General features: G+C 42.3%; 1 protein-coding gene across 4 annotated transcripts in view; it reads left to right on the forward strand.

Annotated features, from left to right (window-relative positions):
• LOC137433372 (collagen alpha-4(VI) chain-like) overlaps positions 1-27,090 on the forward strand; it is a 282,309-nt gene that overhangs the window by 66,345 nt on the left and 188,874 nt on the right. For all 4 annotated transcript variants that reach the window (XM_078786122.1, XM_078786124.1, XM_078786123.1 and 1 more), the window contains exons 5-9: positions 10,750-10,983; positions 14,409-14,759; positions 19,780-20,403; positions 25,059-25,313; positions 26,113-26,469. In XM_078786122.1, coding sequence (XP_078642248.1) covers positions 10,750-10,983; positions 14,409-14,759; positions 19,780-20,403; positions 25,059-25,313; positions 26,113-26,469 — 1,821 coding nt within the window. The remainder of the gene's footprint in view (positions 1-10,749; positions 10,984-14,408; positions 14,760-19,779; positions 20,404-25,058; positions 25,314-26,112; positions 26,470-27,090) is intronic.

Here is a 27,090-nt window from a genome sequence, read left to right on the forward strand (position 1 = left end):
CCATGAACTATGCAAAGACACATACTTCATCACGGGTGTGGGGAACAAGAAGAGGCAAATCTCACTGGAACCAATAGTACATGAACTTGGTGTCAGGAAGGCTGCAGCCCTACCAGGATTCCATGCATTCACGGGAGCAGACCAGACTGGTCGGTTTGCCGGCAAGGGAAAGCTCACATGTTGGCAAGCCCTCAATAGGTGCTCTGTTGAGGTGGTATCTGCGTTTCATGACCTTGGGGCCTCTGAGGAGCTGAGAGCTGACACAGAAAGTGACATTGAGGCATTTGTATGCCAGCTGTATGAGCCTCGTACTACAGTTGTGGATGTGGGCAAGCTGAGGTGGAGACTGTTTACCAAGAAACAGCTAGAGGCACAGAAGCTGCCACCAACACGGGGAGCTTTACATGAAGCCATTGCTCGTGCACATTTCCAGGCCATGGTGTGGCATCAGGCTGATGTACCGGACCCCCAGCTTCCACAACCAACAGAACATGGATGGAGAGCAGAAGGAGATCAGCTGGTGCCCATCACAACCAAGGACCCTCCAGCCCCAGCTGCCATCACACATCTAATCAAATGTAACTGCAAGAAGACCCAATGCATGTCTCACTGCTCATGCAGGTCTCAGCATCTCAACTGTTCTGAGATGTGTATGTGTGGGGCAGATGAAGAGGTGTGTGGTAACACGGGTCAGGAGCGCCCCATGGGAATCGATAACACTGATGATGAGGAGGATGGAGATCCTTCAATGTAACAATGAACACTGCCAACTAAAAATATTGCACAAAGACATTATAAGTGTACATTTGAACACTAAAGTCCAGCCTTTATGTGATTTAGAAGTGAAAATGATGGAAAAAAATATATATATGTGTTGGCATAAGTGCGTGAAAATCCAAGATGGCTGCCATAAGAACCCTTTTGATCATATGTAGGTGTATAAATGTGTGTTTATTGGATTAAGTATCCGCAAATATGTACATTTGGACACCAAAATTAACACTCTAGGTCATTTAGAAGCCAAGATAATGACAATTTCGGTTTTCAACAAACGCCATTTTGATAATCCAAAATGGCCGCTATAAAGAACTTGAAAAAAATGGAGACATATTTTTTCTACAACTTCTATCATCCCTAAAGACAACCCAACCAGTGTCCACAAATTAACATTTGAATTCAACGGGAAAACATTGGCCCCCCCACTATCTGTTCGTTTGTTACTTGCCGGAAAATTTTCCGGCAAGTATGTTGATCTGTTCGTTTGTCTGTTTGTCTGTTTGTCTGTTTGTCTGTTTGCAGCACTGCGTCTACACCGTTGCACGGAGAATCGCCAAACTTTGCACACATATTGGTCTTGCCCTGGAATAGACTGTGCCCAATTGATGACGTCATCGGTGACGTGTTTCGGCCGCCATCTTGGAAAAACCGAAAAACTTTGCACCTCTATATCTCCGAAAGTACTGTACAGAAAAAATTGAGACATGGCTCATTGTAAAGAACTCTCCATGGGGAATAAAATATGTTTATGATGACGTCATATGTCACGTGGTCGGCCGCCATCTTGGAAAAACGGCAAAACTTTGCACCGCTTTATCTCCAAAAGTGCTGAATAGAAAAAATTGAGACATGGCTCATTGTAAAGAACTCTCCATGGGTAATAAAATATGTTAATGATGACGTCATCAGTCACGTGGTTCGGCCGCCATCTTGGAAAATGGCAAAATTTTGCACCACTATATCTCCAAAAGTGCTGAACAGAAAAAATTGAGCTCATTGTAAAGAACTCTCCATGGGGAATAAAATGTTAGTGATGACGTCATTGGTCACGTGGTTCGGCCGCCATCTTGGAAAAAGTTTGCAACTCTATCTCCGAAAGTGCTGAACAGAAAAAATTGAGACATGGCTCATTGTAAAGAACTCTCCATGGGGAATAAAATATGTTAATGATGACGTCATCAGTCACGTGGTTCGGCCGCCATCTTGGAAAAACCTAAAAACTTTGCACCTCCATATCTCTGAAAGTACTGAATAGAAAAAATTGAGACATGGCTCATTGTAAAGAACTCTTGATGGGGAATAAAATATGTTAATGATGACGTCATCAGTTACGTAGTTCGGCCGCCATCTTGGAAAAACCGAAAAACCTACCACCTCCATATCTCCCAAAGTGCTGAATAGAAAAAATTGAGATGTGACTCATTGTAAAGAACTCTCCATGGGGAATAAAATATGTTAATGATGACGTCATCAGTTACGTAGTTCGGCCGCCATCTTGGAAAAACCGAAAAACCTACCACCTCCATATCTCCCAAAGTGCTGAATAGAAAAAATTGAGATGTGACTCATTGTAAAGAACTCTCCATGGGGAATAAAATATGTTAATGATGACGTCATAGGTAACGTGGTTCGGCCGCCATCTTGGAAAAACCGAAAAACGTTGCACCTCCATATCTCCAAAAGTGCTGAACAGAAAAAATTGAGACGTGACTCATTGTAAAGAACTCTCCATGGGGAATAAAATATGTTAATGATGACGTCATCAGTTACGTAGTTCGGCCGCCATCTTGGAAAAACCGAAAAACCTACCACCTCCATATCTCCCAAAGTGCTGAATAGAAAAAATTGAGATGTGACTCATTGTAAAGAACTCTCCATGGGGAATAAAATATGTTAATGATGACGTCATAGGTAACGTGGTTCGGCCGCCATCTTGGAAAAACCGAAAAACGTTGCACCTCCATATCTCCAAAAGTGCTGAACAGAAAAAATTGAGACATGGCTCATTGTAAAGAACTCTCCATGGGGAATAAAATATGTTAATGATGATGTCATATGTCACGTGGTCGGCCGCCATCTTGGAAAAACGGCAAAACTTTGCACCACTATATTTCCAAAAGTGCTGAACAGAAAAAATTGAGACATGGCTCATTGTAAAGAACTCTCCATGGGGAATAAAATATGTAAATGATGACGTCATCAGTCACGTGGTTCGGTCGCCATCTTGGAAAAACGGCAAAATGTTGCGCCACTATATCTCCAAAAGTGCTGAACAGAAAAAATTGAGACATGGCTCATTGTAAAGAACTCTCCATGGGGAATAAAATATGTTAATGATGACGTCATATGTCACGTGGTCGGCCGCCATTTTGGAAAAACGGCAAAACTTTGCACCACTATATCTCCAAAAGTGCTGAACAGAAAAAATTGAGACATGGTTCATTGTAAAGAACTCTCCATGGGGAATAAAATATGTTAATGATGACGTCATCAGGCACGTGGTCGGCCGCCATCTTGGAAAAACCGAAAAACCTAGCACCTCCATATCTCCGAAAGTGCTGAATATAAAAAATTGAGACGTGGCTCATTGTAAAGAACTCTCCATGGGGAATAAAATATGTTAATGATGACGTCATCGGTCACGTGGTTCGGCCGCCATCTTGGAAAAACCGAAAAACTCTGCACCTCCACATCTCCAAAAGTACTGAATAGAAAAAATTGAGGCATGGCTCATTTTAAAGAACTCTCCATGGGGAATAAAATATGTTAATGATGACGTCATCTATCACGTGGTTCAGCCGCCATATTTGTTCTAAATGGCCGATAAAAAAGTACATTCCGGCAAGTCCTCGGCCTCTGACCGATTTTTCATTTGTTACTTGCCGGAAAAATTTTCCGGCAAGTATGTTGATCTGTTCGTTTGTTTGTCTGTCTGTCTGTTTGTCTGTCTGTTTGTCTGTCTGTTTGTCTGTTTGCAGCACTGCGTCTACACCGTTGCACGGAGAATCGCCAAACTTTGCACACATAATGGTCTTGCCCTCTAATATACTGTGCCTCAATGATGACGTCATCAGTGACGTGGTTCGGCCGCCATCTTGGATAAACCGAATAAATTTGCACCTCTATATCTCCGAAAGTACTGAACAGAAAAAATTGAGACATGGCTCATTGTAAAGAACTCTCCATGGGGAATAAAATATGTTAATGATGACGTCATATGTCACGTGGTCGGCCGCCATCTTGGAAAAACGGCAAAAATTTGCACCACTATATCTCCAAAAGTGCTGAACAGAAAAAATTGAGACATGGCTCATTGTAAAGAACTCTCCATGGGGAATAAAATATGTAAATGATGACGTCATCAGTCACGTGGTTCGGTCGCCATCTTGGAAAAACGGCAAATCGTTGCGCCACTATATCTCCAAAAGTGCTGAACAGAAAAAATTGAGACATGGCTCATTGGAAAGAACTCTCCATGGGGAATAAAATATGTTAATGATGACGTCATATGTCACGTGGTCGGCCGCCATCTTGGAAAAACGGCAAAACTTTGCACCACTATATCTCCAAAAGTGCTGAACAGAATAATTGAGACATGGCTCATTGTAAAGAACTCTCCATGGGGAATAAAATATGTTAATGATGACGTCATCAGTCACGTGGTCGGCCGCCATCTTGGAAAAACGGCAAAACTTTGCACCACAAAATCTCCAAAAGTGCTGAACAGAAAAAATTGAGACATGGCTCATTGTAAAGAACTCTCCATGGGGAATAAAATATGTTAATGATGACGCCATCGGTCACGTGGTTCGGCCGCCATCTTGGAAAAATGGGAAAACTTTGCACCTCAACATCTCCGAAAGTGCTGAAATGAAAAAATTGAGACATGGCTCATTGTAAAGAACTCTCCATGGGGAATAAAATATGTTAATGATGACGTCATATGTCACGTGGTCGGCCGCCATCTTGGAAAAACGGCAAAAATTTGCACCACTATATCTCCAAAAGTGCTGAACAGAAAAAATTGAGACATGGCTCATTGTAAAGAACTCTCCATGGGGAATAAAATATGTTAATGATGACGTCATCAGTCACGTGGTCGGCCGCCATCTTGGAAAAACGGCAAAACTTTGCACCACGAAATCTCCAAAAGTCCTGAACAGAAAAAATTGAGACATGGCTCATTGTAAAGAACTCTCCATGGGGAATAAAATATGTTAACGATGATGTCATATGTCACGTGGTCGGCCGCCATCTTGGAAAAACGGCAAAACTTTGCACCACTATATCTCCAAAAGTGCTGAATAGAAAAAATTGAGACATGACTCATTGTAAAGAACTCTCCATGGGGAATAAAATATGTTAATGATGATGTCATAGGTTCCTCCATTATGACGTCATAATTCGCCAAGTACAAAACTTCATCCGATCAAGATGAAATTTCTTGAGCATCATCAAGGAATAAATTAGTTTAGAAAACAAGTAATGATGACTTCATCGGTCACGTGGTTTGGCCGCCATATTTGTCCTAAATGGCCGATAAAAAAGTAAATTCCGGCAAGTCCTCGGTCTCTGACCGATTTTTCATCTGTTTGTCTGTTTGTCTGTCTGTTTGTCTGTTTGCAGCACTGCGTCTACACCGTTGCACGGAGAATCGCCAAACTTTGCACACATAATGGTCTTGCCCTCTAATATACTGTGCCCCAATGATGACGTCATCGGTGACGTGGTTCGGCCGCCATCTTGGAAAAACCGAATAAATTTGCACCTCTATATCTCCGAAAGTACTGAACAGAAAAAATTGAGACATGGCTCATTGTAAAGAACTCTCCATGGGGAATAAAATATGTAAATGATGACGTCATCAGTCACGTGGTTCGGTCGCCATCTTGGAAAAACGGCAAATCGTTGCGCCACTATATCTCCAAAAGTGCTGAACAGAAAAAATTGAGACATGGCTCATTGGAAAGAACTCTCCATGGGGAATAAAATATGTTAATGATGACGTCATCAGTCACGTGGTCGGCCGCCATCTTGGAAAAACGGCAAAACTTTGCACCACAAAATCTCCAAAAGTGCTGAACAGAAAAAATTGAGACATGGCTCATTGTAAAGAACTCCATGGGGAATAAAATATGTTAATGATGACGCCATCGGTCACGTGGTTCGGCCGCCATCTTGGAAAAATGGGAAAACTTTGCACCACTATATCTCCAAAAGTGCAGAATGGAAAAAATTGAGACATGGCTCATTGTAAAGAACTCTCAATGGGGAATAAAATATGTTAATGATGACGTCATATGTCACGTGGTTCGGCCGCCATCTTGGAAAAACCGAAAAATTGTGCACCGCATATCTCTGAAAGTGCTGAATAGAAAAAATTGAGACATGGCTCATTGTAAAGAACTCTCCATGGGGAATAAAATATGTTAATGATGACATCATAGGTCACGTGGTTCGGCTGCCATCTTGGAAAAACCGAAAAACGTAGCACCTCCATATCTCCAAAAGTGCTGAATAGAAAAAGTTGAGACATGGCTCTTTGTGAAGAACTCTCCATGGGGAATAATATATGTTAATGATGACGTCATCTATCACGTGGTTCGGACGCCATATTTGTCTTAAATGGCCGATAAAAGAGTACATACCGGCAAGTCCTCGGTCTCTGACCGATTTTTCATCTGTCTGTCTGTCTGTCTGTTTGCAGCACTGCGTCTACACTGTTGCACATAGAATCGCCAAACTTTGCACACATATTGGTCTTGCCCTGGAATAGACTGTGCCCAATTGATGACGTCATCGGTGACGTGGTTCGGCCGCCATCTTGGAAAAACCGAAAAACGTTGCACCTCTATATCTCCGAAAGTACTGAACAGAAAAAATTGAGACATGGCTCATTGTAAAGAACTCTCCATGGGGAATAAAATATGTTAATGATGACGTCATATGTCACGTGGTCGGCCGCCATCTTGGAAAAACGGCAAAACTTTGCACGACTATATCTCCAAAAGTGCTGAACAGAAAAAATTGAGACATGGCTCATTGTAAAGAACTCTCCATGGGGAATAAAATATGTTAATGATGACGTCATCAGTCACGTGGTCGGCCGCCATCTTGGAAAAACGGCAAAACTTTGCACCACTATATCTCCAAAAGTGCTGAATAGAAAAAATTGAGACATGGCTCATTGCAAAGAACTCTCCATGGGGAATAAAATATGTTAATGATGACGTCATCGGTCACGTGGTTCGGCCGCCATCTTGGAAAAAACGAAAAACTTTGCACCTCCATATCCCCGAAAGTGCTGAATAGAAAAAATTGAGACATGGCTCATTGTAAAGAACTCTCCATGGGGAATCAAATATGTTCATCATGACGTCATTGGTCACGTGGTTCGGCTGCCATATTTGTCCTAAATGGCCAATAAAAAAGTACATTCCGGCAAGTCCTCGGTCTCTGACCGATTTTTCATTTGTCTGTTTGTCTGTCTGTCTGTTTGCAGCACTGCGTCTACACCGTTGCACGTAGAATCGCCAAACTTTGCACACTTATTGGTCTTGCCCTGGAATAGACTGTGCCCAATTGATGACGTCATCGATGACGTGGTTCGGCCGCCATCTTGGAAAAACTTTGCACCTCTATATCTCCGAAAGTACTGAACAGAAAAAATTGAGACATGGATCTTTGTAAAGAACTCTCCATTGGGAATAAAACATGTTAATGATGACGTCATAGGTCACGTGGTTCGGCCGCCATCTTGGAAAAACCGAAGAAAATTTGCACCTCCATATCTCCGAAAGTACTGAATAGAAAAAATTGAGGCATGGCTCATTGTAAAGAACTCTCCATTGGGAATAAAACATGTTAATGATGACGTCATAGGTCACGTGGTTCGGCCGCCATCTTGGGAAAACCGAAAAACGTTGCGCCACTATATCTCCATAAGTGCTGAACAGAAAAAATTGAGACATGGCTCATTGTAAAGAACTCTCCATGTGGAATAAAATATGTTAATGCTGATGTCATAGGTCACGTGGTTCGGCCGCCATCTTGGAAAAACCGAAAAACTTAGCACCTCCATATCTCCAAAAGTGCTGAATAGAAAAAATTGAGACATGGCTCATTGTAAAGAAATCTCCATGAATATGTTAATGATGATACCATCGGTCACGTGGTTCGGCCGCCATCTTGGAAAAACGGGAAAACTTTGCACCACTATATCTCCAAAAGTGCAGAATGGAAAAAATTGAGACATGGCTCATTGTAAAGAACTCTCCATGGGGAATAAAATATGTTAATGATGACCTCATCGGTCACGTGGTTCGGCCGCCATATTTGTCCTAAATGGCCGATAAAAAAGGACATTCCGGCAAGTCCTAGGTCTCTGACCGATTTTTCATCTGTCTGTCTGTTTGTCTGTTTGCAGCACTACGTCTACACCGTTGCACGTAGAATCGCCAAACTTTGCACACTTATTTGTCTTGCCCTCTAATATACTGTGCCCAAATGATGACGTCGTCGGTCACGTGGTTTGGCCGCCATCTTGGAAAAACCAAAAAATTTGCACCTCCATATCTCCGAAAGTGCTGAACAGAAAAAATTGAGACATGGCTCATTGTAAAGAACTCTCGATGGGGAATAAAATATGTTAATGATGACGTCATCCGTCACGTGGTTCGGCCGCCATCTTGGAAAAACCGAAAAACTTTGCACCTCCATATCTCTGAAAGTGCTGAATAGAAAAAATTGAGACTTGGCTCATTGTAAGGAACTCTCCATGGTGAATAAAATATGTTATTGATGACGTCATCATTCACGTGGTTCGGCCGCCATCTTGGAAAAACCGAAAAACGCTGCACCTCCATATCTCCGAAAGTGCTCAATAGAAAAAATTGAGACATGGCTCATTGTAAGGAACTCTCCATGGTGAATAAAATATGTTATTGATGACGTCATCATTCACGTGGTTCGGCCGCCATCTTGGAAAAACCGAAAAACGCTGCACCTCCATATCTCCGAAAGTGCTCAATAGAAAAAATTGTGACATGGCTCATTGTAAAGAACTCTCCATGGGGAATAAAATATGTTAATGATGATGTCATATGTGCCTCCATTATGACGTCATAATTCGACAAGTACAAAACTTCATCCGATCAAGATGAAATTTCTTGAGCATAATCTAGGAATAAATTAGCTTCGAAAAAAACAATGATGACGTCATCGGTCACGTGGTTCAGCCGCCATATTTGTTTTAACACAAAAGCCTTAAAAATCACTGAAATACATCCTGGCGAGCGTTTGCAATCTCTGATTGCTCTTTATTGTTTTCGACTATTTTCTCTTCAACCACTTTACTATGGACCAACTTTATAAAAACCCCACGTCATAATAAAGGTCTGAAGAATTCCAGGAATCTCACGAAATTGTGAATAAAAACTTTATTTACTTTTAACGATGTGACTATATGCATTAGGAAGATGATAATTGGTTTTGTGTGTGTCATTTTTTTGGCACAATTAGACTGCTCCTCGTTACTTGAGAGTTGAAATTTCATGGGGTTTCTGCATATCTTGTGGGATTGTGAGTTGGACAGGTGACCATGATGGGGCATGACATGTAGGAGCCATGCTGTTGCTGGTTCAATCCCAGTTTCTGTGAAGTCAGTGATAGCAAGTTAGGCGAGGAGAAGAAGTTAAATATTCTGCTGTTTCAATAAGTTAATGAATAACTATGTAATGACCGATGTGGGAATGGCGAGGGGGTATGGGAGGACAGATAGTTTGGGATGGGAGAGGGGGAGATCAAAGATGGGGGTCGAGTTGGGTGGGTTGAAGGGGGAGGTTGAGGCTTTGTGGGGGGGGGGGGGGGGGGGTGAGGTGAGGGGATTTTAAGGCTTGGAGTTAGGTGTGGATTGAAGCCTCAGGGTTGGGAGGGGGAGGTTGAGACTTTGTGGAGGTAGGGGTTGAGTTGTGGTCGGGTTGGGAGGGGATTGAAGCCTTAGGGTTGGGAGGGGGAGGTTGAGACTTTGTGGAGGTAGGGGTTGAGTTGTGGTCGGGTTGGGAGGGGATTGAAGCCTTAGGGTTGGGAGGGGGAGGTTGAGGCTTTGTGGAGGTAGGGGTTGAGTTGTGGTCGGGTTGGGAGGGGATTGAAGCCTTAGGGTTTGTGAGGGGTGGGGAGGTGAGGATTTGAAGTCATATTTTACATTGCGCAGGAGTTTCGTGGGTCCCTGCTAGTTTAAGTTTATTTGTATTGTGTTGTTTTGCAAAATTTGGCTAAAACATGAGGCTAATCGGACAATTTACAAGTTATATTAGAATTACCTTTTTAAAATCTCGTCCATCTCTCCACACCCGCTTTTTACCAGAAGTGGTTTGGTGGTTAAGAGCCTTCTTTTCTTCGGCTCTTCTTCCATCTTACCATGTCCTTCCTCTATAAATTGGTACCTGTAACGGCCTTTGTATGTACTTCCATACGGACTGTTGCCTCCTCTTCACCCTCGTTACATTTACCCTCACTGGTGTGGGTTCCATTACCATTGGTTATCAGTTGAGCTTTTCACACCCTGAAATTCGGGGGTGACCAGCCCAGGATTAATTACAACTTTGAGGTGCGCATGACTTAGCATGAGCTCCTCACACTTTGTGAAGAGATTGGGGCCAAATCCCCATCTCCTCCCCTTCCTTTCTTCTCCAATTTATTATCCCTTATTTTTTCACATGCAGTATATTGTACCGAACTCCTCTGCTTTTCTTGATATTTCTTATCCTACCCCTTTCCCTTCCTTTCTCAATTCTATTCCCATTTTAACCCAACTCTCCCTTTTCCAAGTGAGTAATGTTGATTCTAAATCGTCGAGTAACATATCAACACATAATCATGAAACTGACACAATAATGCCATTGTTAATTCTGATAGAAGTATGACATCCTTGAAAGCATCGTCAGACACTTGTTTCTCTGTTATCTCTGGCAGGCCTTCGTCTTGACGTTGCATTTTTAATTGACAGCTCTGATTCCATGGGCCAGCAAGGCTTCAGGTATGCACAGGAGCTGGCATCACGTGTGACCTCCCAGCTAGATGTAGGGGAGGATGCAATACGTATCGGCTTTGCTCAATATGCTCGGAGCCCACAAACTGAGTTTGATTTGCGGCAATATACCAGCAATCCCACCATGCAGAATGGCATTCGCCGCATACACTATAGAGGTACCAGTGTGACATAAGCCTTTTATCACTGTGATACATATACATACAATCACGTGAAAAAGTAAGTACACCCCATGTAAAGTTTTGACTTTTTCAACATATTCCAACACACAGCTATTTGATCTTCATTTCAACAATATTGAAAGATAAAGGTGATATAACATAACAAATATCATGAAACATTTATATTTTGTAGTCCATTGTATAATTTAAATAAACATAAATGCAAATTTCGCAAATTTTTCATCAATGAAATCTCTCTGACTCTCTGACTCTCTGACTCTCTTGAAAATCCTCTCTATCTCTTTGCTGACGACTCTACACTCTGTCGCTCCATTCCTCATCCCTCAGATCGGCAGTCTGCAGCCTCCTCACTCTCTGCAGACCTGGACAAAATCACAGACTGGGCAAACAAGAGGAACATGTCTTTCAATCCTGACAAATCTCACACTCTTACGATGTCTCTCTGAAAAGACCGACTGGACAACCCTCACATCCACTTTCTGAATAATCGTCTCCAAGAAGTTCTGTCACTCAAGCTTTTGGGTCTCACTATCTGCCATGATCTTTCCTGGGAAAACCACATTTCAAATCTAAGCCAGTCGCCGACTGGGCATCCTCCGTCGTGCGAAGTCCTTCCTTGGCACACCTGAGCTCCTCACGACATACAAGGCTTTCATCTGCAGCTCAATGGAATACTGCTCTCCCCTCTGGGCTGGTGCTCCTGCCTCACACCTAGCTCGTCTTCACGCTGTTGAAACCAAAGCGTTCAGAATCATTGGAATCTCCCGCGATGAAGCTATCTCCAAGGGCCTTTCACTCACTCACCGCAGGCCGGTTGGTGGTCTTTCTGTCTTCTACCGACTCCTCTCTGGCCTTGCCCCCCCCCCCCAGCTCTCTCTGGGCTCTGTCCCCCCAATATTCCTACAGGTCGCAGAAGATCTGCCTGCAACCCTCTCATGGTTAAACTGCCAAAATCAAGACTTTCTGCTCACCTTCACTCCTTCATTCCTCTTTTCTCCCACCTCTGGAACAAACTCCCTCACTCTCTTCAATCCCACTCCACCCTCCAGGTCTTTAAAACAGCTGTTCACCACCATCTCTTATCTTCCCCCATCCAAAACCTTGATCTTTTCTATCCCGCTAATTTCACCCCAAATCCTACACTTTTTTGAAATACCAACTTCTGTCCTGGAAGTCCTTGGTCTCCTTGTGTTTTATACCTCTCCCCCCCCCCCCCCCCTTCCCACGCCTCCTCCCCCCAGGCCCTCTCCCTCCCGCGCTTCTCCCTGCTCTCAGGTGTTGTGTTTGTGTGCTTCCCCTCCTCTCCCCATCTTGTCTTCCGCTCCCTCTTTTTGTATGTTTTGTTTGTCTGGTTGATTTGTTTATGAAATAAATGTTAGCTCTTTCACGAGCCTCGATTCAGTATACAAAACAAAACAAAAACAAAAAACAAAAAAAATGAGGATCAAATAGCTGTATGTTGATATATGTTGAAAAAGTCAAAAACTTTACATGGGGTGTATTTACTTTTTCACGTGACTGGATATATATATATATATATATATATATATATATATATATATATATATATATATATATATATATATATATATATATACACACAGACTTGGCATTTAATATGGAATATTTTTTTTGTGGGGGTGAACTTACTTTTCAAGATGTCTTAGAACCAAAAGTTCATTGGAATTATGTTGAAATTATTCTAGATTTTGTTAATGTGACCTTTAAAAGAAACAAAAACCACATTTTACATTTCGAAACAAATAAATTGATCCTTGAAAGTGATGTAAACTGATATCGAACTCAATTCATGGACAGTACTGTGTTAAACTTCTGTACGTTTTCCAGAAGTATCTCTTTATTTTGCACATTAGCCAAATTTTTTTTTAACCAAAACAAAAGTTAAATTACGACTGGGATTACCGACAGTAAAATTACAGTTCAGTACTTCGTGTAACCCCCACGAGCATTCAGGAGAGCACGTACACGTCGAGGCATGCTGTTCATGAGATTTGCCAAGGTTTGGACAGGAATCGCTTGCCATGCAGTGACAATAGTCTGCTGCAATTCACCGACAGAGGTCGGCTGCTGGTCCAAGTGGTCGATTTGACGCGTTAATTCTGCGCACAAGTTCTCTATCGGATTCATATCCGGGGACATGGCAGGCCACTCCATATGCTCGACACCATGGTCAGCAAGAAAGTGTTGGATCATGCGAGCACGATGAGGCCGTGCATTGTCATCTTGGAAGACAAAGTTTCCTCGAAAGGCTGCACGAGCAAATGGAAGCAATGTTTCTTCCAGAATGGCCCTGTACTTGAACTGGTTCAGGTTTCCATTCAGAACAACCAGGTCAGTTTTGCCCCCTGCATGAAAAGCAGCCCAAACGGTCACCCCACCACCTCCAGCTTGGACTCTTGGCACTATACAATCTTTGTTGTAGGCCTCATGCACTTGTCTGCGCACTCGGACGCAGCCATCTTGACGATAGACCAGAAATCTAGACTCGTCACTGAAGATCACGTGATTCCAGTGTCCTGGCTGCCATTGACGGTGCTCTCTGGCCCACTGCAATCGGCGCTGGCGGTGTTGTCTGGTCAGGCGTGGCTTTCTCAGGGGATGCCTGGCACGATAGCCTGCTTGAACCAGTCGTTGGTTGACTAGCCTTCTGGATACAGGCACATTTGTCAGTTGCTGCCACTCAGCCCTAAGCCGATTAGCTGCCTTGGTACGGCCATTGCGGACTAACTGGTGCAGCTGGCGATCATCCCTCCTTGTGGTTCTGCGGGGACGTCCTGGCCTCGGTATTGGAGTAGGGACACCCCTCTGAGCATTTCGTTTCAGGATCTTTGACACCTGACCTTGAGTGATGCCATACTGCCGAGCAATAGCACGCTGTTTCATGCCGTAATTTCGTAAAGCCACCACTCCATGACAAACAGCATTGTCGAGTTGATGGACCATCTCCAGAGGAAGCGGCAATAACTTTTGGAGACGTGCAGCAGTTGTTTTCCACTAATACAGAACGCAACAACCCTTGTATACCCGACTGTGAAGCCAATCATCAAATGCACCTGTCCGTACATTTTGCCACGCCACCTGTGATATAATCCTGTTGTTTACTTCTTGCTGCGACAGACAATCAGTGACATGGTTTTTTTAACAAATAAATCACCAAAGTGTAAAAGAAACTCACCAGATTGATATACCTACTGAGTTAAGAAAGTAAAACCAATTCAAGAAAAAAAAAATATTCCATATTAAATGCCAGGTCTGTATATATATATCTGACAGTAGTAGCACTTGTATTAAACCATGAAATGTCATGCCAAACCATCATCAAATGTGACATTTAAGGAGCATGAGTGCTTCTAAATTAGAGCTTTTTGTCTCCTCCACAGGTGGTCATGGTGCGAATTTAGGGGCTGCTGTTCTTCACCTAACAAAGCATCTTCTATCGGAATCCGGTGGGGCACGTATAAAGAAAGGTGTCCCTTCAGTTGCCGTGCTCATTGTAGGTAGTCCCTCAAGTGATGGAGCTTTTGTGGCAGCATTAGAACTACAAAGATCTGGCATTGGCGTTGTGGCCGTAGTGACAGGAAGGGCGAAGCACCAAGAGATGCAGGTCATGGTTGACAGTGCCATTGCTGGGCGTCTGTTCCAGCAGCCACGAATTGAACTGGTTCCTGAACTCGGGACGCCCGTGGCTGAGGCAATACGAAAGCTGACCAAGCGCCAGGTCATGGAAACAGGTGAGATACGTAATGTCGATATAAATTCATTCCACACTAAGAAACACCACCTTGGGTACTCAAAAGGTATGCATACTTCAGACAATGGCCAGGAAGGAGTCTCAATTGTGTTACTTGGAAGAAATGGAATAAACATGAAAACAAGTAGAGATACATTCAAAATACACCGCCCCTTGCCAAATAAATAAATAAAATATCCCCCAGCGTTTATCGTCCCAAAAACCCCGGTTTAGAATAGGTACACCGTATCCCTGCGCATCGTAAGAGGCGACTAAGGGTTGGCGCCAGGAAGGGCATCCGGCCATAAAAACATTGCCTCAAACAGGGAACCATGATTGTCATGGGGCCCGCAAGGCTAACTCCTGCTCTAGCCGGGAAAATGGCCTTAAAACGATCATTCATTCATTCATATTCCAGCGTGCGGTCTTGCAGCACATAGAGATGGTATTGGGAATGAGAGGTGTACAATAATATTGATTGATCTTTTTCTTTTACCAGTTTTTCATCAGAAGCTGTAACTTTTAAAAAATAAATTAAATAATTACTTAATCAGGGAAAATAAATAATTAATCGATTAATCAATATATAATTAATTGATTAATTGCATAATCAATAAATCAAAAATATCCTTTATAGCCAAATTACTTGGTCACTGTTGTGTCCAAATATTAGCTTCCTCGCTCAAAAGGTGCCTGAGCTAGCACCCAGATGAGAACGAAAATAAATAAATAATTAATTAATAATGAAAATAAATATTAATAATCATAAAATAATTTAATAGTTAATCAATTGGCTAATATAATACCTAAACCACCACCGTTTCATCTGAATCTGTAACTGTTTGAAAATTAATTAAGTGCTTAATCTAATAATTTAGAAATTATTGTAGAGAAATTATTATAGAGAAATAATAGAGAAATTATTATGATTCGAATAATTTATTAATAAATAAATTAAAAATGCAGTTTTGCCAAAGCACGTGGTCACTATCGTGCCCAAATTTTAGCTTCCTAGCTCAAAGGATGGCTGAGATATCGCCCGGACAAACAAACAGACAGAATGAAAAATCACTCATATAGCGATACTTGGCAAAACAGAACAAAGTAGAATGGCACTCCGTAGAGCATCCTTTTGACCTCAAAAATAAATGGTGGTTGAATTCAGTGACCTGATATGCAAATCGTCTTCAAATTTTAAGTTAATCAGATCAAAATTGACAATTTTGAAAAAATGTGGCCTATGTTGACCTTTTGACCTATGTTGACCTTAAATATAACAGGTGGTTGAATTTAGTAACCAGATATGCAAATCCTATTCAGTTTTCAAGTCAATCGGATGAAAATTGAGGATTTTACAAATTTTAAGAGGTTGTTTACCTTTGGCCTATGTTGACCTTTTGGTCTATGGTGATCTCAAAAATAGTTGGTGGTTGAATGCAGTTTGCTGATATGAAAATCCGATTCAAATTTCAAGTCAATCAGATGAAAATTGAGATTTTAGAAATTTGAGAAAAGTGGTTGAACGTTGGCCTGTGTTGACCTTTTGACTTCAAAAATAGGATTCTATTGGACCACCAACTCCACCATTCGGTGAAGTTTCGTGAAGATCGGTTTAAAATTGTGACCTGCAGGCAAGTATAAGTGATTGGACAGACAAACACACAAACCGTAGTGATCAACATACTTGTCAAAACATTTTTTTTTTTGCCAAGTAACAAACAAACGAAGTAAAAAACCGAGTATTCCCTTTCAGCACGCGTCATCGCCGGTCCCCCTTCGGTGCCCGGCGTTGACGTCATGCAGTGCCTGGAGATGGAATAGGAAAGGAGCGGTGTACAATACATGAACAACAGTCTCATAAAGTTCCACTATGAAATTACTTTGATGGCAGGAGACACGTGCACATCTACATCTACAGACACAGAAACTGCGACATGTTGACCTCATCTCGGATGTAAAATGGTTTTCCAGGCAAATTTTGTTCACATGGTAGAGACTTTGCAATGAAATGTTGAACATTTTAATGTGAACAAGTACAAAAAGTTTTAATTAAAACAAAAGCTGCGTCGATGTTACACAATGCCTAGATGCAGCTGTGCCTATAACGTCGATGTTATAGGCACAGGACATTCCTATTGATTCGATTACTTGATGTTATTTTTGTGCAAAGTGAAAATATATCTCGGCATTTTCCCGTGTGTGGCGACGAATTTTTAATATATCTCGGCATTTTCCCGTCTGTTATTTCAGGCGGTGTATGACTGACCATGCCGCGATTAAAAAAAAAAAAATCTCGGCAATTTCCCGTATGTGGCGACACGTGAATGAAGCTATGCTCCTCTCTCCACATTATTGTGACGACGTATAAATTAAATATTTCATCGTGACGATTGTCATCAAATGGACGAATTTTTAATATATCTCGGCATTTTCCCGTCTGTTATTTCGGGCGGTGTATGACTGACCATGCCGCGATTTAAAATATATATATCTCAATGGACTTGAAGTTACAGGCCTTTGAGAATTCATTTCGTTCTATAAAGGGCAACTTTCATCGGATTTTCTTCCCGTTTTTTTTCAACCGAGTCTAAAACTATGTTAGCGACTGTGAAAAATGAAATGATATATCGAATTTGATTTGAAATAAAACTGTGTGAGAGAGGAAGACACCACTGGCCTACAAAACAGGCCTCAAAGCTATGCGAGTTAATAAAATGGTGGATATTTGTTTATATGAAGCCTCTCCCAGAATGGGTGGAGCTATGGTTCCCAGAATGGGTGGAGCTTTGAGGTTTTGTCTTCTCTGCAAGAACAAGAAGAAGAAGAACAACAACAACAGCAGAGGGCACTCTATGACCAGCGTCTGCGACGCGGCTAAAAACACCTCCTTCCATCTGCTCTTGACAATCAGCTCTTGACAATCTGCTCTTGGCAATCTGGTCTGCTCTGCTTCCTGGCGTCTTACACTTGAAGGCTCCAGTATGTGCTATGAAAGGAACATTTAAACAGAGGAAAATAACATTTAAACACAGCGAGACCTTTGAAGGAGTGAAAAACAACACAGGGTAGGGAAAACAAAAATATCTGCACAAATGCAATGCATATCTATTGCATGAATCGTACGTCATGCTTATCTGAACAAATAGTAAGAAATAAATATCGTTATACGAAACTTTTAACCCACAACGATATGTACAAATTCCAAAGTCCTGGTGATGGACGAGCAAACTGTCCAGTGTTGGTTCTCAGGTAGCAACATTTAGGATTTGTCACGAGTGTCCAAATGCATTGGGAAGACATCGGACAAACCTTAACCTGTTCCTGTTATTCAACTAAACCTGCTTCACATTTTGAGGGTCCCAGATACATGTTATTTCCACCACACCATGCAATACCAAGCATTCACCACACTCATCATTAACTAGTTGTCCAGTTGTTCTTCTATGGTGTTCCCCAGAATGCGACACCTGTACCTGACCAACTGTACGAGCACTCTTTACAACACGAAGACTCTTTATTCACATCATAGAGGTTTGACATGATGATGAAATCACATGTGGTCCTCACAACAATCAATTGCAAGACTTTTCAATCCAGATATTCTTTTTGAATTCTTGACAAATTGACCCTGAGATTTGGTGCTCTCTATAGTATTCCATTTAATTATTGGGGAAGGGCAGATGATTTACATCATCATGCTGGAGATGAAAACCAATCATCATCCTCATTGGAACTTTCCTAGCTCCTTTCTCTGAAACAGGAAGTTTTGAAATTGACCTGTGAAACTGGTTTCTGTCTATTTTAGACCACTAGTACACCTGCAGACTCCGGGAGGGGCAGGAAGGGTCATTCCTCGTTGGGGTATATAGATTACAATCGATCTATCGGTGGGTCTCCAGAACATTGGGTGTGTGTTCATTTACCAAGGTTCTTGTGAAGAGATCGCCAAGTGGTTTAAGCATTTGAGCAAACACTAAATTCAAAACCGTTAAGGAACGGCTGGCTTGGCAAGCGTTAGTTAGCTGCTTGGTAAAGAAGCACAACCCGAGCTTCTCCCGTTCAGTTTCGTATGAAACAGCAGAAGCGAGTTTCAAAAGTTTGCTACGAAAAATGCCACGGTAGCGGCAGAAAGGGCCATGTTATTAACCCAACAATTGTGGGTTATATAGAGTACAGTAGATCTTTGCTCAGTTCTGTAAGTAAACCTTACTTCATGGAAGTCGGGATTCCTCCAAATTTCTTCATTTAGTGTTATAAAGAGCATTAGCGACTGTTTAAAAAGCTAAGCATACGTGTTTGTGGTTTATAATATTTTTACTTCCTGTGGAAGCCGTTGCTCACACGGAAACACCATTACAACTATAACCTATTTATACACGTTATCACTGCAGGGAAAACGCCTTGGGGAAGTGGGACATTAATTGTATTAATATTGTTTTGTAATAACATTAGCAATATGCGATTATCATTAATTTTGATATTAAAAGTGTCTTTGGAGAAACGCCATGATAAAGCTAATTTAACATTGATATACACCTCAACACGCAACGCCATTGACGGCAATGGTGGGCAAACTCGCTTGGGGGGAGAAAACCCCCTCGGGGAGGGGGGCAAATGAATACGCTGCAACCTTCATTATGTAACCCTTCGTCATCCTGTTAAGTTTGGTTGAGATTGGATAAGTAAGGACGGAATGTATTGGCGTCAAAAATTTATCAGACCGACACAAATGGCGTATTTTAGTATGATGTTTGATGATGATGTTCATGAAATCTCATGTGTGATCGAGCAATTGTGACGAATTTAATGAGGTGTCCCATAACGTTTGCTAGGATACCGTAAATTTCATCTCAATGTAAGTTTCCAATTGTATCCAACATGTTAATTAAATATATTATGAAGCCTGAGATAACTCTTGGTGGAATAAATATGAATTTTAGGTTTACCAATAATGATGTTTTAGAGCAAGCTTTTCTCACCTTAAGTGGTTCCCTTGACCTACCTGCCTGTGACGTTTGCAGGTTGCGAGTACGTCTCACAGGCAGACATTGCTTTCCTCGTACATCAACCTTGGAGCACCGGTCCAACTAACTTTGACCACGTGCGTCAGTTCCTGGGCACTTTTGTTGAGAACCTCCTGGTGGGACCCAATGCAGTTCGAATCGCACTAGTGCTGTACAGTACGGAAGCCACGACCGAGTTTCTTTTCAATTCATACAGCACTCAGGATAATATTATTGCACACATACGTAGGCTGCCGTACAAAGGAGGTCAGACTTCTACAGGCCTTGCCCTTCGTCACCTTTCTGAAAGAGTATTCATTCCTGAGGCTGGTAGTAGAAAAGCTCAAGGAGTTCCTCAAATAGCCATTGTCATAACGAATGAAGATTCACCTAGTGACGTGATCCACGAAGCGAAGAAGCTTCAACAAATGGGTGTGGGAATATACAGCATTGGCATCAGTCGGGGGGACATGGGTGAACTCCGTGAGATCGCTACGGGGCACGATGACACTTACATTTCTTATGTGGAAGACTTTGACCATCTTCAAGTGAATAGCATGAAGATTATGAATTCGGTGTGTACCATGGCTGTGGACATTGAGGAAAAGACACTGGATGTGACCAAAGATGTGTACGACTGGGGTATGTTGTGCTTTTTCTTTTCATAATCGATGATTCATCAATTATGGATAATTTGAATTGACTTTTTGAAGACATTTATTAAAAGTTTAGCCAATGAAAAATGAACACGGGACCTTTTCATTGGTTCACCATGTTGCACATTGGAGTTTATTAATTTTTTATGAATAACAACTGAAAAACAGAAATTGGTGCCCATTTGTACCATGAAAATGGTACAAATGTGGTTGGGGCAGGATCGGACAGCAGTGTCATCCACCGGACGAGGACCATGTCTTACATGGCTTCAGCGACACGGCGTACCCACTCTCTTTCCCACAGGTGCAGTTTTGTGGTTGCCGTTGCCTAAGACTAGCTCATCTGGCTTTTGATGCTATTTGCTCCAGCAAGGGTTCCACTACTCAGGCTACCTGAGATCCCACAAACCAGTTCAACCAGATCATGGGTGTTTTTTAGGAGACACCATCTTCTTACGTGATGGCCGTTAGCTCTTAAAGGGTGCTCATCTGCCCTTTTTCAGGTGTTTATCAGTTCTTAAAGGGTGCTCATCTGCCCTTTTTCAGGTGTTTTTCAGCTCTTAAAGGGTACTCATCTGCCATTTTTCAGGTGTTTATCAGTTCTTAAAGGGTGCTCATCTGCCCTTTTTCAGGTGTTTTTCAGCTCTTAAAGGGTGCTCATCTGCCCTTTTTCAGGTGTTTATCAGTTCTTAAAGGGTGCTCATCTGCCCTTTTTCAGGTGTTTATCAGCTCTTAAAGGGTGCTCATCTGCCCTTTTTCAGGTGTTTATCAGTTCTTAAAGGGTGCTCATCTGCCCTTTTTCAGGTGTTTTTCAGCTCTTAAAGGGTGCTCATCTGCCCTTTTTCAGGTGTTTATCAGTTCTTAAAGGGTGCTCATCTGCCCTTTTTCAGGTGTTTATCAGCTCTTAAAGGGTGCTCATCTGCCCTTTTCCAGGTGTTTTTCAGCTCTTAAAGGGTGCTCATCTGCCCTTTTTCAGGTGTTTTTCAGCTCTTAAAGGATGCTCATCTGCCTTTTTTCAGGTGTTTTTCAGTTCTTAAAAGGTGCTCATCTGTCCTTTTTCAGGTGTCTTTCAGTTCTTAAAGGGTGCTCATCTGCCCTTTTTCAGCTGTGTTTCAGTTCTTAAAGGGTGCTCATCTGCCCTTTTCAGGTGTTTTTCAGCTCTTAAAGGGTACTCATCTGCCCCTTTTCAGGTGTTTTTCAGCTCTGAAAGGGTGCTCATCTGCCTTTTTTCAGGTGTTTTTCACTTCTTAAAGGGTGCTCATCTGTCCTTTTTCAGGTGTCTTTCAGTTCTTAAAGGGTGCTCATCTGCCCTTTTTCAGGTGTTTATCAGCTCTTAAAGGGTGCTCATCTGCCCTTTTTCAGGTGTTTTTCAGCTCTTAAAGGGTACTCATCTGCCCTTTTTCAGGTGTTTTTCAGCTCTTAAAGGGTGCTCATCTGCCCTTTTTCAGGTGTTTTTCAGCTCTGAAAGGGTGCTCATCTGCCCTTTTTCAGGTGTTTATCGGCTCTTAAAGGGTGCTCATCTGCCTTTTTTCAGGTGTTTTTCAGTTCTTAAAGGGTACTCATCTGCCCTTTTTCAGGTGTTTATCAGCTCTTAAAGGGTGCTCATCTGCCTTTTTTCAGGTGTTTTTCAGTTCTTAAAGGGTACTCATCTGCCCTTTTTCAGGTGTTTTTCAGCTCTTAAAGGGTGCTCATCTGCCCTTTTTCAGGTGTTTTTCAGCTCTTAAAGGGTACTCATCTGCCCTTTTTCAGGTGTTTTTCAGCTCTTAAAGGGTACTCATCTGCCCTTTTTCAGGTGTTTTTCAGCTCTTAAAGGGTGCTCATCTGTCCTTTTTCAGGTGTCTTTCAGTTCTTAAAGGGTGCTCATCTGCCCTTTTTCAGGTGTTTATCAGCTCTTAAAGGGTGCTCATCTGCCCTTTTTCAGGTGTTTTTCAGCTCTTAAAGGGTACTCATCTGCCCTTTTTCAGGTGTTTTTCAGCTCTTAAAGGGTGCTCATCTGTCCTTTTTCAGGTGTTTTTCAGTTCTTAAAGGGTGCTCATCTGCCCTTTTTCAGGTGTTTTTCAGCTCTTAAAGGGTGCTCATCTGTGCTTTTTCAGGTGTTTATCAGCTCTTAAAGGGTGCTCATCTGTCCTTTTTCAGGTGTTTTTCAGCTCTTAAAGGGTGCTCATCTGTCCTTTTTCAGGTGTTTATCAGCTCTTAAAGGGTACTCATCTGTCCTTTTTCAGGTGTTTTTCAGCTCTTAAAGGGTGCTCATCTGTCCTTTTTCAGGTGTTTATCAGCTCTTAAAGGGTACTCATCTGCCCTTTTTCAGGTGTTTTTCAGCTCTTAAAGGGTGCTCATCTGTCCTTTTTCAGGTGTTTTTCAGTTCTTAAAGGGTGCTCATCTGCCCTTTTTCAGGTGTTTTTCAGCTCTTAAAGGGTGCTCATCTGTCCTTTTTCAGGTGTTTTTCAGCTCTTAAAGGGTGCTCATCTGTCCTTTTTCAGGTGTTTTTCAGCTCTTAAAGGGTGCTCATCTGTCCTTTTTCAGGTGTTTATCAGCTCTTAAAGGGTACTCATCTGTCCTTTTTCATGTGTTTTTCAGTTCTTAAAAGGTGCTCACCTGTCCTTTTTCAGGTGGATATCAGCTCTTAAAGGGTGCTCATCTGTCCTTTTTCAGGTGTTTTTCAGTTCTTAAAGGGTGCTCATCTGTCCTTTTTCAGGTGGTTATCAGCTCTTAAAGGGTGCTCATCTGTCCTTTTTCAGGTGTTTTTCAGCTCTTAAAGGGTGCTCATCTGCCCTTTTTCAGGTGTGTTAGCAGCTCTTAAAGGGTGCTCATCTGCCCTTTTTCAGGTGTTTTTCAGCTCTTAAAGGGTGCTCATCTGCCTTTTTTCAGGTGTTTTTCAGTTCTTAAAAGGTGCTCACCTGTCCTTTTTCAGGTGTCTTTCAGTTCTTAAAGGGTGCTCATCTGTCCTTTTTCAGGTGTCTTTCAGTTCTTAAAGGGTGCTCATCTGCCCTTTTTCAGGTGTTTTTCAGCTCTTAAAGGGTGCTCATCTGTCCTTTTTCAGGTGTTTATCAGCTCTTAAAGGGTGCTCATCTGCCCTTTTTCAGGTGTTTATCAGCTCTTAAAGGGTGCTCATCTGCCCTTTTTCAGGTGTTTTTCAGCTCTTAAAGGGTGCTCATCTGCCTTTTTTCAGGTGTTTTTCAGTTCTTAAAAGGTGCTCACCTGTCCTTTTTCAGGTGTCTTTCAGTTCTTAAAGGGTGCTCATCTGTCCTTTTTCAGGTGTCTTTCAGTTCTTAAAGGGTGCTCACCTGCCCTTTTTCAGGTGTGTTTCAGTTCTTAAAGTGTGCTCATCTGCCCTTTTTCAGGTGTGTTTCAGTTCTTAAAGGGTGCTCATCTGCCCTTTTTCAGGTGTGTTTCAGTTCTTAAAGTGTGCTCATGTGCCCTTTTTCAGATGTCTTTCAGTTCTTAAAGTGTGCTCATCTGCCCATTTTCAGGTGTTGTTTTTAGTCCTGCAGGATATGACAGTCACCGTCTGCACTGTCAGTCAGTGAGGGGTGTCGACTTCGTCATCAATAAAGAGACCGTGCGACAGGTAGCAATGGGTTGCATGTCTCCAGTGGGAGTCCAAAGACTGACCTGATGGAGATGAGAATAAGGAGAGCTGGGATGAGATTTCCTGATTGTACGAAGGTGCTAGTGCACGTCATTGGTTCAAATTTACTTATATTTTTTATTGGTATTCAGCTTGTGTGGAAATTGAAATATATCTAATTTCATAACCAAGAAAATAGCACTTGGTAGGGAGCACACCTCTACCATACTGAACAGTTTATGTTTTGTATCCACTGATAGGCCGGATCTGCATCAGGAACTGAACCAAAATCGAATGGGTTGCTCATGTCACCTACCCAACTCCTCCCCCAAGTTTTGTCATAATCCATCCACAACTTTTTGAGTTATCTTGCTCACAGACAGAGAAACAGACAGACAGGAGTGAAATCATAACCTCCATCCACCTGTATGACAAAATAGGGAATCATGTGGAAAAAAGGGATTTCCAGAGCAACGGAGAGGTCCTTTATGGAAGAAAAACGGGCCTAAGACACCGTCTCGGGGGACTCTATCCACCACTTGGAGAGGAGAGGAAAGGGCTCCATTGATAGCAACATCAGCAAGATAGGATTTGACAACGCGGACACTAATGCCATCTAGGCCCATCGTCAATGCGGAATCAAAGGTGGAAATAACATTCCCTCCCTTTTCTGGTGATTAAAGACCACAACGTCCGGCCGTCATTTGGTACGGGAGCAGTGAAACAGGTTGAGTAGGATGCACAACATTTGGAGGTAAATACCATTTTGCAATGATGTGCCTCCTCTGAAGCAAACTGAGGTGAGGAAGGTTGGGGAGATGGAAGAGTTTGAGGAGATACACCTACTGTTCCAGAGTTGGACTCCACAAGGTACCACGATGACAATGAGGGGGTAAATTGCTTGGAGAGTAATTAACAATGCCCAGATCGAATTTGAACCACACCTGGAGAAGAGTCAAAACAACTAGTTAGTCATTTAACATAGAGTTGTTGATGAATTTTGTCTCAATACGTACAAGTGTTTCTTTGTTGAATATTTATATATATTTAATTCCCATTATTCCCATTCACAGCAAAATTGAGTTTTCGAGCTGCTGATATTGCCTTCCTGATCGACGGCTCCAACAATGCCCGGCCGGTCTTCAAAGATATCGCGCAGTTCGTCAAGAAATCGGTAGACAACATGAACATTGGTCGTAGTGATGATGAAGTGCAGGTAGCATTGGCAAGGTACGGAAAAAACCCACGGACGGTGTTCCGACTGAACTTGCACGACAACAAGCAAAAGGTGCAGCATGCGATCAGGCGGCTTGAAACAAGCGTCACAGGTGAGTTTACCAAAAATGACTGCAGACCATGGTCTTTTTGTTCCGATTTGAAGTTTTGCTTTCACCGCTTTACAAGGATTTATTTTTTCTATACCGGATCGAGGCTCGTGTAAGAGCTAACATTCATCACAAAAAAAACTACACACAAAACATACAATAAGGGGAGTGGGAGACAAGATGGGGAGAGAGAGGGGGAAGCACACAAACACAACATTTGAGAGGAGGGACATCGGGAGATGTGTGGGAGGAAGAGGGCTTGGGGGGAGGTGGGAGAGGTATAAAACATATGGACACCGCAAGGACTTCCAGGAAAGAAGTTGGAATTTTACAAAAGTGGATCTGGGTTGAATTAGCGGGGGCAGCAAAGATCAAGGTTTTGGATGGGGGAAGATAAGAGATGGTGGTGAACAGCCGTTTTAAAGACGTGGAGGGAGGAGTGGGATTGAAGGGAGTGGGGAAGATTGTTCCAGAGGCGGGAGAAAAGAGGAATGAAGGAGTGAAGGTGAGCAGAGAGTCTTGATTTTGGCAGTTTCACCATAAGAGGGTTGCTGGCAGATCTTGTGTGTCCTGCAGGAATATTTGGGGGACAGAGCCCAGAGAGAGCTGGGGGAGATTCTTATAAGGATTGAATGGATGGAATCTAACTTCGTATAAGGATTCATACAAAGGAAATACACTTTGAAATTTGTGGCTAATACTCTGTGAGCTGTGCCGGGGATGGTGGGAAGAACGTGACTGATCATGCGCAAACCGAACTTGGTGATAAGGGGGAAACACTTATTCCATTCATTTTTTCTAGGAGGACCACCAAACCTGGAACAAGGTCTTAGGTTGATACGTGACCAGGTCTTCACTGAATCTGCAGGCAGTAGAGCTGCAAAGGGAATTCCTCAGATTCTTGTCGTCGTGGCTAGTGATCACAAGCTTACAAAGCGGGTACAAGAAATGGTACACGAGCTCACCCAAAAAGGAATAATTGTGTACGCATTGGTCTTTGGGAAGAAGGCCGGCATCAAGGACATCACTTCTGAAGTAAGCCACAGCTTCTTGGAAGAGTCGTACAACAAGGAGCTTCTCTACCGCTTCTTATGGAATATGCAGCGGACGGTGGAAAGTAATCTTGGGCCAGTTATCGATGGAATACACAAGGGAGTAGGTAAGTGATCCTTCCAATGCATTTTATGATTGTTTACTAACAAAACAGGAGAATGTGGGTGCTTTAACCATGTCATGTAACTCCAAACTCTGTACTATACTCATTCTTTTCATCTTTCAAAATTTGTTTGTAGAAATTGAATTGCATAAAATTTTCTTTATAATTTTTTTACACTATTTGTTGCAATAATTTAGTTTTTGTGTTTCAGTGTCATGCAAACAAGAGCCATGCAAACTGCAATACTCACCATCACAATAAAATACTAAGCATTTCATAGATTAGACAAAAGTTCTTCCTAAATTCCACCTTTAACATTGTCTGTATTTGTGTGCATTGTGAGGGTTTAAGACATGCACGTAATAGCTAATGTACACAGGGTTTCTCGGGAAAAATTCAATGAAATACCCTGTACGGCACATCTCAGCGAGTAGAGTATGTAATTACATTTGTGTTGTTGACAATGAGTCACTCACTATACACAGTGTCTTCAGAAACTATTCACACCCCTTGAGTTGTTACGGCGTAGCCCATAGGGCAAAGCCGTCTTGAAAAGTGTTTGTCTGTCTGTCTGTATGTATGTCCCCGTGTACACTCAAACGTATACCATCCGAGCTGAGGATC

The sequence above is a fragment of the Myxine glutinosa genome, chromosome 10 (assembly GCF_964187855.1).
Source record: "Myxine glutinosa chromosome 10, kmMyxGlut1.1, whole genome shotgun sequence".
Lineage (NCBI taxonomy): Eukaryota > Metazoa > Chordata > Myxini > Myxiniformes > Myxinidae > Myxine > Myxine glutinosa.